The sequence below is a fragment of the Chroicocephalus ridibundus genome, chromosome 4, assembly GCF_963924245.1.
Source record: "Chroicocephalus ridibundus chromosome 4, bChrRid1.1, whole genome shotgun sequence".
NCBI classification, from domain to species: domain Eukaryota; kingdom Metazoa; phylum Chordata; class Aves; order Charadriiformes; family Laridae; genus Chroicocephalus; species Chroicocephalus ridibundus.
In genome coordinates, this window is record NC_086287.1 from 58,884,969 (window position 1) to 58,903,784 (window position 18,816).

At 41.5% G+C, this 18,816-nt stretch overlaps 1 protein-coding gene across 10 annotated transcripts in view; it reads right to left on the reverse strand.

The window, feature by feature from the left end:
• The window catches only part of BEGAIN (brain enriched guanylate kinase associated), a 163,762-nt gene that overhangs the window by 98,905 nt on the left and 46,041 nt on the right, over positions 1 to 18,816 (reverse strand). For 7 of the 10 annotated variants that reach the window (XM_063332967.1, XM_063332969.1, XM_063332968.1 and 4 more), the window contains one exon: positions 16,695 to 16,723. In XM_063332967.1, coding sequence (XP_063189037.1) covers positions 16,695 to 16,723 — 29 coding nt within the window. Of the gene's footprint in view, positions 1 to 16,694; positions 16,724 to 17,029; positions 17,111 to 17,317; positions 17,337 to 18,816 lie in introns of those variants that run through there. The other 3 variants (XM_063332976.1, XM_063332971.1, XM_063332975.1) reach the window with 3 other exon arrangements.

Below are 18,816 nucleotides of genomic sequence, written 5' to 3' on the forward strand. Positions count from 1 at the left end.
GGACCTGGAGTGCAGGGTTCCCACTGCTGAGCCCTGGGGCCAGGTGCTCTCATGGGCTGCCCGATGGCTATGAGCTTGGAACTGTCACCCGTAGGCTCTTATATGCTGGGTTAGGGGAGCTGCAGTTGCTGAGCTTATTCATCTTAGTGCTGAATGTTTTGTTTTAAATTACATGCTTAAAATGTCCATTTGTTCCCATTTGAATATACTCCATTCAAACTTGCCAAGATTTATGTTCTAAAACGGGAACTGATGTCCCATTCTTTACAATCACTGTATTAGCACTCAAATAGTCTTGCTACCCAGCTGGAGAGTCCTTTGAACAATCAGAGCACCTAAATATGGGAGATCCATATCAAGAATGCAGTTTATAATGCAGAACTTAAAGTCCAAACAGTACTTCTGAGAATGGGAGCAAAAGATACAAAGATCAAAAAAAGTAAAATGTACTGTTTCTTTCCAAGTCAAACCAAGTGTATAAGTTCAGATGTGAAGAACTACACAGAAAGTACTTCAGTCTTCATTAGATAAATATGGTATTGCTGTAAGTCATGAGCTTTTAATGACATAGCATCCAATAGCAAATATGAACTCATTATTCAATGACCCTTCTGCAGAACTGAATCTTCCTCTGGTGTAGAACTAATCAATAAACTCCCATGTCCTACCTGCACCTGCTATATTTGAATTAGATAACCAGTTTAGTTTATGGAAGTGCCTCATAGTTTTCTATATGCTTAATTCATGTTTTCCTTTTAGGCTGGGAAAGAGTTCTCCATTGTCCCCATTGCACAGAGGAAAGCGGAGGCCTGAAAATGTTATAGATCAGACCCATACCGTCATTCGAATCTCGAATCCCCTCTGAGAGGTTTGCAGTATCTATTTGCATTTTGGTTGTTTCTGAGAGGTAAAGTAAATGTCTTAAACTTGTTTGTTTCAAGAATAGTCCTGCAAGGATTCTTCTAGCCTGGGTACAAAGTTCCCTCTTACTAAACAGGCCCCTTGGTTTCTTTAACTTTGCCGTTCAGACCTGTAAGGTGGAGTCTGTGTGGGGTACCCTATGGCATCAGCAGCTTTCTGCCAACAGCTGCTGCCATGCTCCTGCTCCTCCCACCCTGGTGTAGCATGTGTCACCCGCAGTGACTGGGCAGCAAAAATGCCTCAGGTTTTCCCACGTGGCAGAAGACTCTCTCTGCTCTGTTACATCCCTCTAAATGCCTCCTCTAGTGGTCCGTGTAAGAAGAAAAGGATCTGAAAGTCTCTTTGATTGATATCTCAATCTGTCTTTTGATTTCTCCTGCTGTCTGTTTCACCTAGCTTCTGTCACTGATAACTTGCTTTTAAGCGTAATGGATAAGCTTCCGAACCATCCATCTCCTCCTTTAACCACAACGTCTTTCAGTGCATTAACGACTGAAAAGTTACGTTTTCATTTAATGTGAATTTGCAAAGAAACCTTTAGATAATAGGCAGCTCTAATATTCTGACATCGCTGAAGCGATTTATTAGAAGAATAAATCAAAAGAAAATTCTCCTGCTGCTGCCTGCACAAAACAGGGAGAAGGATAGGACAGACGCACCAATACTGTGATGCTACACAACAGCAATTACCATAAGCTGAAAAGGGCACAGAAATGGTAGTTAGACTTAGGCTTCTCTCTGTGAAGCTGAGATGTCAGGAAGAGGGGGGTGGGAAAACACTGTTGAAACTGAAGCCATGTTAAGTGCCCTCATCTCGCGCTATGCTTTTTATTCCTTATTGGCTGACCTTTTTTCATGCACAGGAAAACATCAGAATAAATCAAAGATATTGCCTGTAGAAAGTGCAGTAACTATTTTCACCTGAATGCAGGTGAGTCTGCTCGCACTGGTGGTGGATTTAGGTCTTAAAGCTACTGCTAGTAGTACTTTTCTTGCAAGCATGTATGCAGTGATGCTGGTACAGTATACCTAACTGATATTAAGAGCCTGTATCTGTGCAATGAGTAGCAATGATTTTGTGGGGATTATTTATACTTGGGGACGAGTTAAGGACAAGTCACCGTATCTGGATCCTTCCTCACAAGGGGTCTATACTGCTGTGCTGTGGAGAGGATAAAGCAATGGGGAGAAAAACAGTCACAAATGAGTTTTGAAATCATTTGTGAAACAGGGAAGAAGCAAGCAGTACCATGAGCATTTTGATTTGGCTGAGGGATGTTCTGCTTTGGAACTTGTCCCTCTTCCTTGGCTGAATGAAACTACTCATTTCAGAAATGATTATTCTGCTCCTGAAGCAAGAACTTTGCTTTCTTGCTTTATGTTCTCTGCCCTCTTGGTCTTAAAGCAAAGTCTGTCTTGGCTTTGACAGAAGCCCCTCAAAGAACTTGGAGAAGTCACTTCACTATTCTCAGTTTTGCCTTTAAGAAGGCAATAACACTTGCAGGAACCACAGAGGGTTTCTGAGACTTGGTTGACATCTAGAAGTGCAAATGTTCCTCTGTTGGCCAAACAAACCTACACAGTGCAGAGGCAGAAAGTAATGATTTCAGATTTCTCTCTCGGATATGCTTCTGCTCTTTGTTTAAGGAAGGGTAGGAAAAAAAGACATGCTTTATATTTCCCTTACATTACAACTCCAATACAGCATTTACAATGTTAATGCTTTGCATGCTGATCTAGTGGCGGGTTTTTTTAACGTGACTGATAGTCAAGTACCTTAATAATTACTTGCATTACTCTCATTATGCAGGTAAACAATGTATCTACCTTTACAGTGCAGATAATGCTGTACAGCTGATGAGGCTCCAGAATCATTAGTAACTTGACCTTCCTGTCTGATTCATACTTATGAATCTAATAATAAATAATCACATGTGGAAGAGTCAATAGAGAAATAATGTAACACACTTCTTTTAGTACCCTAATTCAGCAGAATAAACCATGACAAGCATTTCAGTAATTTACTATAGTAAGTGCTCTCAGCAGCTTCTGTATTTCAGCTGTTTGGTGCTCCAGCATGAAGATAATTATCTTGGTAATTAGTTATATTGTTATTTAATAGTCCCCAGACAATATTCTATTTTTTGAAGGAACAGGCCTTTCCTTCTATATCTTCCTCCCCCATTACAAAAAATGTTTATCCATGAATCTTTCCTCTTGCCAAATCTTCTTTTTTTTTTTCCTTCTGTTTACTACTTTCTCCAAAAAGATGCCAGTTATTGAAAGACAGTTTCTGCTTAGCAGCTGCATCGATGGAGCCACAGGAGACTCCCTCTTCTCATGTCTCTCTCTGAGAAAGCCACGGGAACTGCTCCTGAACAAGCAGGGCTGGCAAGGGAGTGCAGGTGAGGGGAGAGCAGCCATCGGCAGTGCTGCAGACTGAGACCCCAGACCTGTCCTCTAAGACCTGGGTGTCTCCTAACCTGGGCTTCTAGAGGAATAGATAAAGTGAAAAGGTTGATGAAATGGACTGGCACTGAGGAACATAGTAAACTTCAGTCTCTGAAGTTTGGTGAAAATTAATCTTTGTTACAGTTGCATGACTTTAGGCAGGGAGTTTTCAACTGTTCCTGGAGTAACAGTGGTGAAAAACAACAGTCTGAGGGAAGAAACCAGGATGAGGAGTGACGGACTACTTCTTGGGAGGACTCGAGCTTAGGTATCTTAAATAAGTGATTAATCTCCCCAAAGTTGCTGGAGTGGGAAACATCTAAGGTCTGCCAAATGTCAGCTCAAGTCACCATCTGGGGAGGGGAGGGGGTGAAGCTGTTCATTGGAGCACAAGGAGAATCCCTCCAGAAGGTGAAGGGGTGGCAACACCTGAGGAAAAGACATAAGGCTAGGGAGACGTGGGGGAAAAGGCTGGAGACTTTTGAATTTGAGTGTAGGTGGTTTTGACCTCAATAAAAAGACACTTCCCCCAGTCTCACCCTCGCTCAGGATTTTAATTCGTCCTGTTTAAGAGGAACAGACTGTCGTATCTCTTTTTTTCTATCTCACATCACTCCCTCAGTGGTATTATTTCTTACAGCCTTAGCAGGAAACAGCTTGTTTGCATATACCTCTTATAATAAACAACATAGCTTCGAGTTTATTTAATGCCTCCAGATTTTGTGCTTTCTGGGTACCGGCCTTGTTGCAGTTGTCCTTTCAAACAACTTTGGTTCTAAGAAGCCAAGCTTTTCTCTAACTTTTTAACTGTACAGAAGATGTTGGTTTGGGTTTTTGTTGTTTTTTGTTTTTGTTTTGTTTTTTTTAAATCATTTAGTGACTCAAACTCCACAAAGTACCATTCCTACTTCTCACCAGCTGGTGGTCCATATGCCACTGCATCTCTACTCTTGTAAATATAAGTTTGAAGTCATGCTCACAGATCAGACTTTTGGTGGTTAATATGGCAATATGTTAAAATGTCAAATGATGCAGAGTGAGTGAGTCAGGGGGGTGAAAAAACCCCAACAGTATTCTGCACATTTATAAAACTTTCCTTTTAAGGGGCTCCCAGTGGTTTGCAGACATCAGGGGATATTCGCAAATCTGACAGGGTCGGCACAGGCCTGGGATTTGGGATCCACAGCATCTTGAGAGAAGCATCTGTGAGAGGCAGTGGCTCAATGTTGTCTTCTCAATGTTGTCTACCAACATGTTTAAGCTCTAAATTAGGAACAAAAAAAATAGTCTGGCACCTTGCCCATGAAAGAAACTCTTTGTTACTCTAGAAAGGGTGCTAAGTGTTCCCCTGAGGAGATGGAAGTTTGTGACTTATACAGTGCTCCAAAAAAAAAAAAAGGGGGGGGGGGGGGGGGGGAGACAATCCTTTGAACCTTGACAGTGCTTCTGAGAGAGCCCTAATGGCTGTGGCTGTAACCCATGTCTGTAGAGCAAGACTGTCAGATCCTTCAAAGCTATAGACCTCAGTCCATATTTTCAACTCGATAATGGCAGCACCTTCACCACCTGCATTTCAAGCAGAAGTACAATCTCTGACCTGTTATACTTCCTCTTTCCATTGCATAATTGCCCTTAATTTCAGCAATCAGGGCATGACTCTGCAAGCCAATGCCCTAATTTCTAGTGCTGAAGAAAATAGTCAGGGTAAGAATAGAAAATGCAATAGCTTTCTGTAAAAGAGCTGTGACTAGTAAAGGAATAACAGTTTTTGTCGATTTTACTGATTCTGCTGTTAATAAGAATGCCTTCTGACATTGTGAAAGCTATAGTTAACTAGTCTCCAGTTCAGTGGCTTATAGCAAAGGTATAAGGAAAAAAGTGCTAAGTGGATTTGGAAAACCTTGAATAGTTTAGTAGCTTTGTGCCATGAATCCATGCTGCAGGTGTACGCCAGCTATGGTTTCAAGTAATGCAGACTTGTAGCAGGCAACATTCTAGATATGAGTGACAGGAGTATCATGTGAGTGCTTTGTTCTTCACATGAATGTAAAAAAGTATAAATAACATTACCTTTTAGATAAAAGAATATGTTGCTTTCTTGAGTCTCTTTCAGATTCTATTAATCTCTCTGCAAAACTGTAGTTTTCAGATTCTGTGTGGTCTGTGCAAACCAATACATAATGTAACTAATCTATGCATAATGAAGTAGATAAAACTCAAAAAGGAGTTGTAGTTCTGGGAAAAATTGGAGTCCTCCAAGGATGCAGTAATGGATTAATTCAGTTACTTAGAATTCAGCATGCAACCATATCTATGCCTATTTATATCTTGAGATGCTTTCCCAGTGTTGTGTATATAGAGATGATGAATAAGGAGATGGGATGGTCTAGAAATCCAGGCTGGCAATTTAATCGGAACTGTCTACTCTGCGTGCCATGAAAATTAGTAGTTCAGTGCTATGGGAAACTTAAGATGAAAATCCCAATAAACTTTGTTTTTACTGTGCGGTAGGATTTGGAGAGCTCTTCAGGGGATGGAGATGAGAATGCAAAGCAACTGCAAAACCACAGCAGAGTAGTCCACTCTACACTGTATTACCAGCAAAGTATTCATCAGAATTTTACTATCAAAACTGTAAACAAAACCTTCCATGTTCCTTGAATGCAAGTAATGTGTAGCTGTTGTCATTTATTTGCTACATGTTTCTAGGTTATAATAAAAGTTGTTTGCCACGATAGACCATGGGAAGGCTTTCACTGCATTAAAAAAATAAATGCTTTTAGATGAGAACAAATGTTCTTCAAAGCAAAGTATACTAAGCAAAACTGGCTGGGTTAGCATTGTTTCTCTCAAATGGCTCCAAGTGCACTGTGTGCTGGAATTAACGGGACATCTCTCTCAGTTTGTTTTTTTTTCTTTTACATTTAGATGATATTCAGTCCTGGTTTGTAAAGAAAACCCTCTAGAAGCTCACAGCATGTGAAACCCATCAATTCCAGTAACTGAATCTACTGAGGAAAGCAAGTTGAAGTCTACAGTCACTGTAAAATTCTGCATCAGCAGCTTTGTCAAGGTGCAGAAAAAAAATGTTCCTATTGTCAAAAGTTGCCTGTTATTGGGAACTATTTGCATCATATGCAGTAGGCAAGACAGCTTTACTCCTCTAAACTGGCATTTATTAGCAGACTACCTGTTTAGTGCTATAATTTCTTATACTTTTAGTTTCTCAGAAAAAAAATTTCATGACTTTTAGGTTGTGATTTCTCTTGTAGATAGAGAAGGAGGGAAGGTGGGGGGGGAGTTGCTCTGTTAACAAACAGTATAGGTCGGCTAAATTTGGCCCAAAGAAACTCATGTCAGTCTTCTCTCTCTATGACTCATTTCTTCCCTCTCCTGCCCATATGCTGTGTTGCCAGAGCTACGTCTTGAGTTATACAAAGGGCTAATTAACCTTCCTCATAGAAAAGCCAAGACTCTTGAATTTGGTCATTCCTTCACATGGGACTGGGGAGAACTGTGTACCTCCTAGAGCTTTCCTACTCTTGGTTCCTCCAGTAGTGACAGAGTTACATAGACAACGTTTGATATAAAGACAAGACACAAACTGTCTGTGTGTTCTGAAGAAATAAAACAAGACCAAAAAAACATGAAAACATGCTTCAGGAGACTCAACATCTGGCAATATCATTTTAGCAAGAGGTCTCTGCCACCTACCGTGGCAGTTCCAGATGCAGGGCAAAGGGAGCGCTTTGCCTTCCCCAAGTGGGAAAATAGAAGCAAAGTGAATGATGGGACTTCCTATCAGCGCTCTTTACACCCCCTCACCCGCCTCCAAGCTTGCCAGATATCTAGGGGCTTCAGAGCAAAGGCTGCATTAACAGGGCTGTCCTGGACTACATTTTAAAGCATGGGCTGAAAGTCTCCTCGAGAGCCTGCTTCTCATGCCCATGGCACTTAGTGGCATTGGTACACTAAGGACAGGAGTAAGCCAGGAAGAGTTGCTCTTCCTAAAGGCTTGTAAGGGGTCAAAAATAAATGAAACTGCTGAGGCTGAGACTTGGCAAGGTCACGCTGCTGATGTGGGTTGAGAAACCAGGTGCTTCCTCGCCTGATCTGCCTGGCACTGTGTTTGCAAGGCTGCAAGAAGATTTGGACAAAAATAAGCCAGGTCAGTCATGCACCCCTTTTAGCAAGAGCCAGTCTATGAATTCAGCACTGGAAAGGGTAGGACTGAAGGCTATTTGGACTTGTGTAAAAACTTCTTGCTCTGTTTTTTTGACTAGGACAATCAAATTTTCTGATGTGTTGAGCTATGGTACTGCTTTCCAAGTAAATTACTTAAATATCACTGCTGCTCTGTCTTTCACCACTCTACCTCCATTGCTTTGGGCTACTTTGCTGGGTTTCTCATTTTGAACTCATTTTTGACTCACTTGATCTTTCACTCTTTAATTGTCCATGTCTCATCAATCTAAATCGGAATGCAAATACAAATAAAAACATCATTGCTATTCATACGCTGAGAGACAAAACTAAACGTACAATTCAGTTTGAATTCAAATAGAACTGTTCTAGTGCTATAGATTGTTTGTATGCAGTCTAAAAATCTTTATTTCCCTATAGAAACCAGCACTTTCCCCATCATGAAGGATATGCCTCTGTGAATGTACTTTGTTACTAGTTCCCTGCTGAGTTGTTAAGAATATTGGGTAGAGCTGCAAAACATTTATTTTTCAGCCACTCATGGATCTGTGTTAAGTCTTGGAATATATTTAGTGCATGTTGGTCTGGACTCGTTCTGATTAACTCCCTGGAAATACTACTTCCTTGTTACAAGATAGAGGTAGGATTCATATCAAGAGGAAATAATATCTCAAAGGGCAACAGGCCCAGCAATTACAACCTTAGTTAAATATGTGTGTGCAAAGTCATTTGCCATGCATTTAGTGCTACTTAAATGTCATTTCAAGCACCTACATCTGTAGGACTTCTTGGCAGTAAAACCAATTATATAGATATACCAGACAATCTCTTTTTCTATCTGTAGACTACTCTGTACAGGCAAAGCATTGAAAACTGTTAATTTGTGCAGTACCTTGGTAAAAACAGCATCCCTGAGTTAAATAGCAGCACAAAGATTTAACACTTTTTAACCGGAAATGCACAGAAAAGAGGAGTGCTCATTGCTTATCTGTTCAAATTGGCTACTGCAAGAATGAGCTCTTTGGGGATGGTGAGGGAAAAAGATTAAGTTGCCATTCATTGCTGGGAATTCCAGTATAGCTTTTGGAAGGCCTTAAAAATAGAGCAGCTCCTTAAACTGATCCTCTTGTCTAAGTGGCAGTTACAGCTAACAGAAACATAAAATAAGCTCATTTTTTGACCTGATTTGTACAGAAACTTCTAAGTTAAGGCCCTTTGCTTTGACGTGGATATGAAACTTGGTCATGTTGAACAGAGGGCATCAGTTTGGAGCTGTGGAGTCATGAGAGCTTCTTGTGAACATGAGGGTTTTGTAGCACAGCAGGGAGTGCCCAAAGAGCTCAGAGGCTTACAGAAAAAGTTTGAAGCTCCTCTTTTCTTCTAGGACATCCTCCTTCTCTTCCTCCTCCTTCTTCTAAAGATTGGCAAAATCAAGGTGAGGTGGTCAAAATTTGCATTTAGCTCTGAGTAGCTGAAATGTCCTTTGTGTAGTCATGATGTCCTAGTACGTCACATAAATCAGTCAACTACTACTTTGCCAACAATATTCCTCTCAAATACCGTTTGCCCTCCTAGATGTAAGTCTGATGCATGAGGCGTGTGTATGTTCTCTTGCACCCTGTTTCTCAGTTATGGTTTTCCTGACATGGTGACAGCTGGGCAACCTCAGGGTGAACATTAGATTTCTCAATGCTTTTCAGAGCTTTGCAAATGCATATATGAAGAAATTCACACTCTAAGAGGCAATATAACTGCATGTGACACGGAGGCCCTTTTTATCCCAAGATAAACATTACTACAAACCAAGCAATGAGCAGTCACACTGTGCACTATTCAATGAGGTGGATCTTGTTACTCCTGGAAGAGTTGAATAACAGGAGTTCTACAGCTCACATGAGGGTGGTCACATGCATCACAGAAATCCAGCAAGAAGCTACACAAACTCATGATCCTGCTATACTGCTTGAGGGCTCTGTAAATTATACAGCCCTCAAATTCATGAATTACAAAAAACATGATTATAGCTCCCTGTCTACTGCCTCTTTTTTCAGCACATTGTACTTCATGCTAAGCTGGCTCTAGGTCATCATTAAAACATTAAGACAATTCAACCCCTTCAATTTTTTTTAATGTGAAAAGCTTAATAGTTTTGATATTTCAGATGCGTTTGATTTTTAAAGAACATTGAATCAAATGTGGTGATATAGAGTTTTTATTTGAATGCATTCTAAAGTCACTTGTGTGTAAATCAAGAATTGATTGGTAAATTAAATTGCCTAAGCCATGCCAGCAGCAGCGGAGCTGGCAATTGCAAAAGCCTGTAATAAAGTGTTGCAGACAAGTTATCTCCTTCCTCTCATCAGTCTGTGCACTGTAGTAGCAGCAAGCATTCAAATTGTACTTGATTTCACCACAGAGCACACTCAAGTGTGGTTCACAAACTATACTGTCCTTGAACCATCTCGGGTTTGCAGCCTGGAACCTCTTATGCTCTTCATCTTATAAGACTGTTTTGTTACTGCTGCAGCTATTGCCACTGTTTGCTTTGTAAGTTGCTGCTTTTACTGTTCAGCACACATCCCTCGATAGCTTTGGTCAGAGCACTTACATAAACTGAAGTCTGGTTGCTGTTAGCAATACAGGGGAAGCAGACAGCATCCAATTTTCCCACCTTTGAATTTTCTGACCATCAAGCATCACTGCATCTTTGGGGAGAAAAAAAATCCAACAGAAACTCAACAAAAATCTCCACCTGTTCTAGAAGCTCTACTCCCTGTGCTACAAAGTTTTTGAACTAATCACAAGCACTATAAGAAACAGACCTTCTTTTTTTCTTTTCTTAAATAGTTGTCCAAAATGCCCCCTCCTGTTTTTCTCCTGAGCAGCTTATGGTATTGCTCAGTGATGCACTTTGCCTTGCAAGAAAGGGGTAGGCAGAGCATTATCTGTAAACTTGGTATCACCTAGGTCCAGCCTCTTCCCCATGACTCACTGCAGCTCCCAGTTGATGGCATGGCTCATCTCCTCCTACCTACCTCCTTGGTCTCTTCAGATGTTTGCGCAGCTCCCACTTGTCCCTGCAGGCTACTTTACATAGCTATACCTGCTTTCATTCAAATTGAATCTATTCTGCCCTCTGTTCCTGACACATTTCTTGTTTGCTGGACACTTTTACTCCATTCAGTATTTACCTAGAGCTAAAAGATATCATAGAATCATAGAATCATTCAGGTTGGAAAAGACCCTGGGGATCATCGAGTCCAACCATCAACCCTGCTGCACAAAGCTCTCCCCTACACCATATCCCCCAACACCACATCTAAACGCCTCTCAAACACATTCAGGGATAGTGACTCCACCACCTCCACCTCCCTGGGCAGCCTATTCCAGTGTCTGACCACTCTTAGATATTATAACACAACACTTATTGCAGCAGGTGACTGGAGATGATTCCTTCCATACCAGCATCACTGCCTTTTACATCATTCTTCCAAGCAGCAGACAGCAGTTCAGGTACAGGGTTGTAGGACAACATAACATTAATCCCCCTGCCTCAGCTAAGTAGTGCTAATTTGACTGACTAGCACAGGTAACAGTAATAGTGGAAATGAAGTGGGATGGACTTCAGTATAAGCTATACAAGCATACTATGCCCCATAATTCCCAGAGGTGCGAGTGTAGGTAGATTGGCATGGTTCTCCATTCCAAACGATCCCAGTTTCACGGCTATAGTTGCTCTGGGGGCTGTGAATATACCCTCGTGTGTCCATTGCTCCCGTTGCTATGGTTGATAACCACCAAACTTAAGGCTGCGTGTAGTCCCTCGAGGGGAGAGACGTGTGGTTTAGCTGTGCTGCAGTCACACCTTGGATAGCAGTGTGAACAAACCAGCTGTGCTGAAAACAGCACTGCGGGGCTGTCACTGCTGCTGGGACTGCCTGGGAGACGAAAACATGCAAAGCAGAGGAAAACGAAAACCTGCTTTACCTGTTTGAATACAAGTAGGCAGCTTTCTTTTCCTTTTCCTTTTTTTCCTCTCTCTTTCAAAATGGACCCAACATTCACCCAGCTAGGTGACTTTTCTACCATAACCTCTAATGACCCCAAACTCACGGCCCTTTCACACCAGCGTTTCCCTGTAACTATTGCTTCTGAGATTGCCCTGTGCCATGTCTTTGACTGTCTCCTCAGCTGTGGTTTGAAGTCCCAGCATCAGCTAGAGCCTGCAGACACTGCTGAGCAGATGCTAGAGCTGCTGCTTGCACAGCACTGCTGCTGTCCTGTGGCACTGTGCCTCTGCACAAGGCAGTGGCTCCCAGCACAGCAGCTGTGGATGTGAAGACAAGACCCAGGGTAAAGTAAACCATGTTTGTTGGTTAACATTCTGGGGAAAAAAAAAAATCCTCTCCTGGTGTTCAAGTAACTATGGTAGAATTAATGTTGATACAGGCTGAGAGAAGGAAAAAGGGCAAGGTGGGGATGGCAGGAAATTGCAGTGTCTTCATTAGCATATGAAGAGGGCTATATTTATACCAAGTGAAAGGAAGGCAGCATGATCTAGTGGGCATTCAGGAAGGTATTCACATTTTCACTAAACTACTGCAGAAGCTTTTCCCTAGGACTGCACGTGCCTCTGACGTTGCTTTTGAAGAGACTGATATTCCTTCCTTACCACAGATGAACTCAAACATGCTTGAGAAAAGTCCAAGTCTGAAAATTCAAGAGGCTTGGATCAAGCTGCTTATTACCAGCTGTGGTATTACCAAGCTGCAAAACAAATTGCTTTCATATGCTCTGAAATAAGGACTACAATGAAATGAAGATGTTGCCTTACAGCTTCCTTGAGACATGGATCACTTTTATCAGAGATCCTTGGATGATTACCAGAGTGCCACTACTGATGCTGCCAAAATAACGTAATCCTCAGTTGGGGAATACCATGGTTACATTGCAAAGTAGAAAGTCATCCTCCTTACAGGCGCTAATTATGTGAGCCTGGCAGTTGATGGTGGTGATGAAGTGTCCTGTTTTATGTACTTTTAGATACACAGCTCAGCCTATTGAGGACCTTGAAAGCTTAGAACTAATGCTACTGATTTATAGAGTTTCTGAATTGTCACTGAAATTTTAGGAGTGTATTTAAAAAAATAAAAGCTTTCATTGAACAATATCTGTCTACCTTAACTGTCATTTCCTCTGGAGCAGGATACTCTTCAGTGCAAAAACCACTGAGAATCTCGTCAATATTTGTGTACAAAAATATATCTGGAGGTGTCTCATGCCAAAACTTGCAGCATTTTCACTTGAAAGGTTCAATGTCCTAACCTGTATTTCAAGCAGGATTAAATGGAAGCAACGAAAAAGCTACCAGGAATTTGTACAGGAGTTGCAGTGGAACTGGTCTTTCATTTGCACATCTAGCCATGCTATGGATTCCATCTGACTTAAAGGAGCAGTTTCCAGAGTACCGGAATGCACTTTTGTGCACCAGCCACCACAGATCTGCAAGGCCTCAGACTTGGAAGGCATGTGCTTCTCTTGTGCACCAAAGATAGCACAAGAGTCAGAATAAGATAGCATAGGTATATTTGAAATTTACTTAAGTAAGATTTTCAGTCCTGTTTATAGACATGAAAAAGAACCAGATCAAAAAAACTGTATTTAAAGGGTTGTAGTCAGAAGTAATTAATGTTTAAAGCGACTGTATAACCATACACAGCCAACCTACATAAGTGCAGATCCTCAAGAGGTTTGTGATTAGTAGTTCACCTTACTTCCTGCCTAATATATTGGTACCCTGAGATGTTATAAACTCTATGTACTGCTAAGACTTGTTCACAGTGTGAAGGCTTCATTGCAGTAACTGATTCTTCTAGTCAAAGTTTTAGCACGAAATAGCATGTTTCCACTTCCAGAGAAAGTTGTCCCTGCATCAGGCTAAATACTGATAACCTCTGCCTCTGCTTCCTACTGCTCCTTCCACTTCTAACGCAGTCACGGCAAGCCCCTGCTGAAAAGGACAGTATGTGACATTGCAGGTCACAGCAGCTCCTTGGCCTGCAAGGGGAATTATTACTGTGTTACGTGAGATAAATTGCATCTTTCCAGCTAGATTCTGAGTGAAGGAATGTAACACCAAGAGGTGTATTAGTTCTCTGCACCATTGCTTGTGCTATCCTGGCCCAATGAATTCGGGGCTGATTAAAGCATGGGACATCAGTGGATCAATTTTGTAGGCTCCTTCATTTGACCCTCTGTCTGAATGGGCCTGGCCACCCCATTCCTTGAGTGTGCCCCAAATGCACTGGCCTGGGGAATGCACAAAGCTCACCCAAAGGCTTCCAGAGCTGCCCTTTTAAAATGTTTTGCCCCATGGGCTCCCAAGGACTGTCAGTGTGTAGCATCTCCTCTGAAAAGTGTGATTCTCTGCACCTATTGTTCATATTTAAAAGGCTTTCTTAGCTTGAAGTGCACTGTAGAACGCAAACATGGACTTTTCTAACCCTGAGGGTTCTAAGCCTGGTTACCCTGCTGGTTACCCTGCTGGTTACCCCTGGTCACCTTGCTCCTCTTCTGTTTCTTCAACAAGGTTTTGGTTTGTTTCCTTTTTGCTAATTCCAGACCCCCTTCTCCTTCCTCTTTTTCGGGAGCCTCGTACCCTCTGTGCACTCTAACTCTGCAGCTGACATGGACTCACCCTCTGGTTCTCTGGCCAGCACCCTCCCAGATGATGGCGCATCCTCAGCTGGTTGCAAAAAGAGAGTGGGGAAGGAGCTGGGCCCAGGGGATAGGGCAGAACAAATTCAAGTATCATGTGGGAATGGCTTCTCCTGTGATGTTACACTGGTTTCTACACCTAACAAAAAATACCGCTTTCCTCCTGGCCTGCCCTTTTCCCTCTTGCTTCTTTCTTCCTTCGCCTGGCTTCAGGCTCTCTCTCTTCATGGCCTCTCTGAAGCCACTATGCTTAAAAGATAAGGTAATCTGTTTTCCACCTGGGTGCCAGACTTTGATAAGTTTAGGAAAAAATCTAAATGTCTCAGGACTGTGGGTTCAACAGTATTTAAAATAATAACTCCAGAACTGATTACTGTTTCCTTAAACTGCTGAGGGTTCTATCAGTTTGCATCCAAGAAGATGACTATAGACAGGGAGCCTAGAGAAGTTCAGGATGGAGCTTTTGCTGCGGGTCCTGCCAGAGGTCCCCCAGCCTGGCTCACTGCTGCACTTGGAAACACAAGGAGCCCTTGCACTGGCCTTGCACCCATTTGGGTGATGGGGACGACAGTCCATCAGAAGCAACTTTTATACACAAGAATTGTGAGCAGAGTGCTTAATTAAAAAACTCCTGACACAGCCTGACCCTTCTCTTGTTGGACTTACTGGCTAAACTCCCACTGCCTTCAGCAGGGCAGCATGCGCTTTTCCATCTACACAGTGCTCAGGGAGTACTGAGGGAAGGACTCCTGCACGCCTGACAGCTGCAAAACTAGGGTGCTAGGAAAATGGAGCTTTATGGTTGTTTACCCGTATCATAACAAATTCTTTCTCTTTCAATACATTCCTGAGCTCATGCTCCTGGGCTCTGCAGCCCGTTATTGCAAATGTGGCAGGAGCCTGTCCGCTAAAAGCAGAGGCCAAGGCATGCTCAGGAAAGTATTACAAGTATTGTATTGCATTTGTGCATATATGCTCATCAAGCAAGCATGTAAATATATATTTGCTTGCATCTTCTGACAGAGTTCTTCATGACATGAATGTGCATATACCATAGATGATCTTATTTGGAATTTTTACTAAATGCAGGACCACATACTGAGTTGCTTTCTCAGTTATTACTCAGGAAAAACTCACAGCTTTAACATTATAGTGCCTATATACATGCAAAACCATAATACATCACACACATTTTTCTTTCAGCTCAAAAATTATAATACTTTCATTGTCACAAGACACCACAAAAAATGTACAACTGAAACACTTTATAAATAAATTCTATTAGAAACTTTTGAACGTGCATCTTCAAGTCCACTGTAAGAGACTTAACCTCTTCCTTCTCAAATGAAAAACAAGATTTTTGTTTCCAGCCCAGAATTCATTAAACACCCAGTCAAATGTCTATTCTTTTACATTTACCACTTCTTCCCCAGTTATTTCCAGAATTTTAGAACTTTTCTGCATTTCTAATAACTCAGGATAGCCATTCCAAACTCTAAAAAGTTGTGCTTGGACAATAGTTGTCACTAACCAAACTGAGTCACCAGGTTCGGAGAAGGAATCTGGGCTTGTCCAATAAAACCAAATAAGAGCATGGCCAATGTTTTGGGTTGTTAAAATAAAATCCATAAAGTATCTAAAAGGTAGTAAAAAGTTCAGCTTTTACATATCACTTTGATAATACCTGGGGATTTTATTAATAGATAGGAATTGATTATTTTTTAATTTATTCTTTAAAAAGGGCTAGAATGCTTTCTTCTTTCTTTTTCTTTCTCAACAACATACACAAAAGCAATATCCCCCAAAGCAGACTTGCACTTGGACATGAGATGGAAAACTTATGTTTATAAAAGCCATCTCCTTTTGCTTAAAGCAGAGAGATGTGCTGAGAAACTGGTACAGTATGACAACATTTTAAACACAGAGGAGACAAGATTTATCTGGCTGGTATACAATATAAAATAAAAATCGAACACCAATGTTACAGCATTATATTGAAACAAACCACAGTAATTAGATGCTTTGAAGTCAAGCCTATATTTTCTTCAGCTTTTTCATGAATTATTGATCCACTTTGCTCATTAAATGGAATGGCAGGCTCTTGCAGTAAATGGACAAGTGACTACAACATTTATATAATCAAATATCTCTGCATCTGGCAATAAAACATGTTTGTGTGTAAAACATCTTTTCTGAATTGACATCTCTGCAAAACAGGTTTACTAGAATAACCACATTCCTTTTCTTTTGTCTCTAAAACACAGCTTCCCTTGCATCATCATACAATCCAGTATTTTACACTGATCGTATTAAGGAAAATATTTTCCAAGAGCATGTATCATCCATTGTGCAACAGAACATTTCTCCTCTATAATGAGATGTAAATAAACTGTCTCACTTACCTTATTTTCTCCATCTCTGCCGCAGAGGCCTACAAGAAATCAAATAATAGGAGCAAGTGAATGAAAGAAAACATTCACTCTGCAGATTTATGCATAGTTAAGGCTTTCCAAATGGTTTTCGACAAGTGTCTACAAAGCGACGGTAAGCGAACCCCACATCTGCATTAGCCGAAAATAACATTGACAGATGAACTGGGGAATAATGCAGCACGCTGCAGGAGCACTGTATACCCACGAGCCATGGGCAACAGAATGACTCAGTTGTAGCGCTGAGGCAGAAAATGGGGAGGGAAAAAAAAAAAAAGAAAAGCAAGCAGCAGCAAGTAACAGGTTACTGTGCCTCCTGGGTTTCAGAGGAAAAGTTGAAATGCGGTGCTCCCCTCTGTGCGGTGGGCATGGCAGCAGGGCTCTGCTGGCGGGGAAACGACAGTGACTTCATCACACGTGAGTTTTGAGTTCAATTCATCATCTTTCACAGAGCCCAACAGATGGAAGGGGCACAAGCTTGCCTCCTTAGTGGGAGTTTCCAGTAATCAAATTACTTTCCTCAAGTAATACACTATCTTGACAATTAGCATCTCAATACATGGAGGCTTTTCATTAACCCTTTTGTTGCTACTTACCGGGGCTGTAGCTTACAACTCCTGTAACTCCCCTGTCCTGCCGCTGCAGGCGGACTCCCATTAACCCTTAGACAGTGGCTCGGAACTCCTATAGCCCCGAATCTTTACATCCCGGCAGAGCCATAGGTGGTCGTTTCATTAAACTGTCTGGTTTCTTTTTACTGTACAGATGCTGTAAATCCCGATTTAGCTATATACGGAGACTCATTAATCTCTCTGATACTGCTTATATCAAAAGCATAGTCTTGTTAACCCTTTGGGTTCTTTTCATCATTATCCCGAACAGATCCTTAATAGCTGCTTCCATTTCATTTTATCACACTGCTGGCACAGAATCTCATCAATCCTCCCGGTCCCGCTTTATTGTAACTAAGGAATGAGCACTAGGAGCAATCCTGCAATCGCTAGAGCCCAATAATCCCAGCACCACAGAATCTCTTATTTATACTGAAGGCATTGCCCATTAATCATGAACACTTTAAACCTTATTGATTAATGGCTAACAATCATATTTGAGTATGAAATAAATTAAAGATTAAAAATAGGCAAATGTAAATTTAATCAGTTAACCAGCACAAAATTTGTCAAACTGCCTAATAAAACATCTCAAATGACAAATTGTTGGTTCTTCATTGGGTCACTCATCTTCCTTTCTTCTCATTTACTTTTGATTTGCCCATTAGGTAAGTTGTTGGTCAGGCTGGTGTTTGCATGATAATTTCTGATGGCATGCATTAAGGATTTTAGGCATTCACCATAACTTGGTACGCAAGAAGCCAGCTGCAGGAAAAGCCCTCCTTAGCTTCCCAGTAATGGATGTAATACATGTTTACTTGGCCCCTGCAAGTCTGTTGGAATCACAGGGTTGCCCATGGTAAATCCCAGATTTTGAGATTAAAAATCTAACCTAGAGACCTATAATAGCTTCCTCTAATTTATTTCTATCCATTGAATCCATGTGTATTCTGTGTCATGCAGGAAATAATTTAAACATTTCTCACCAGAAAATGAACCACTGGGGATTTCTCCCTGGGCATGGGAAACTACTGGCAGCCTCATGGGCTTGTCAGTTTGGTTTTCTGGAGATGAACTCTCAAAAACTGCCCTAATCATCATGTTCCTGTCATTTTGGGCAGGTGGGACATAGTTTTCTCCAGGACCACTCACTACCGCTTTGCCCTGAACTGTGGGAGTCACCCATGAAGACAGAGTACTTAGAATGTCTGATTTCAGTGCTTCTATTATGTCAATATCTACAGATATAAGGGGAAGTTGCCTTGCTTTGAATATTGCTGTACTCATGGGGTCGGAGTGGGGGTTGTTTTGTGTGATTAAGGCACAGGATGGAGAAGAGGAGCTGTAGGCTGTCTTTCTGGCTATACTCCTCTCTGAATGCAGGTGAGTCATTGGCTGCCAATCCTGACAGGAAATTAGTAGGGAAAAGAGCACAGCAAATGCCCGACACCAAAACGAACCAGAAAATTAAACCAAGCTGCAAT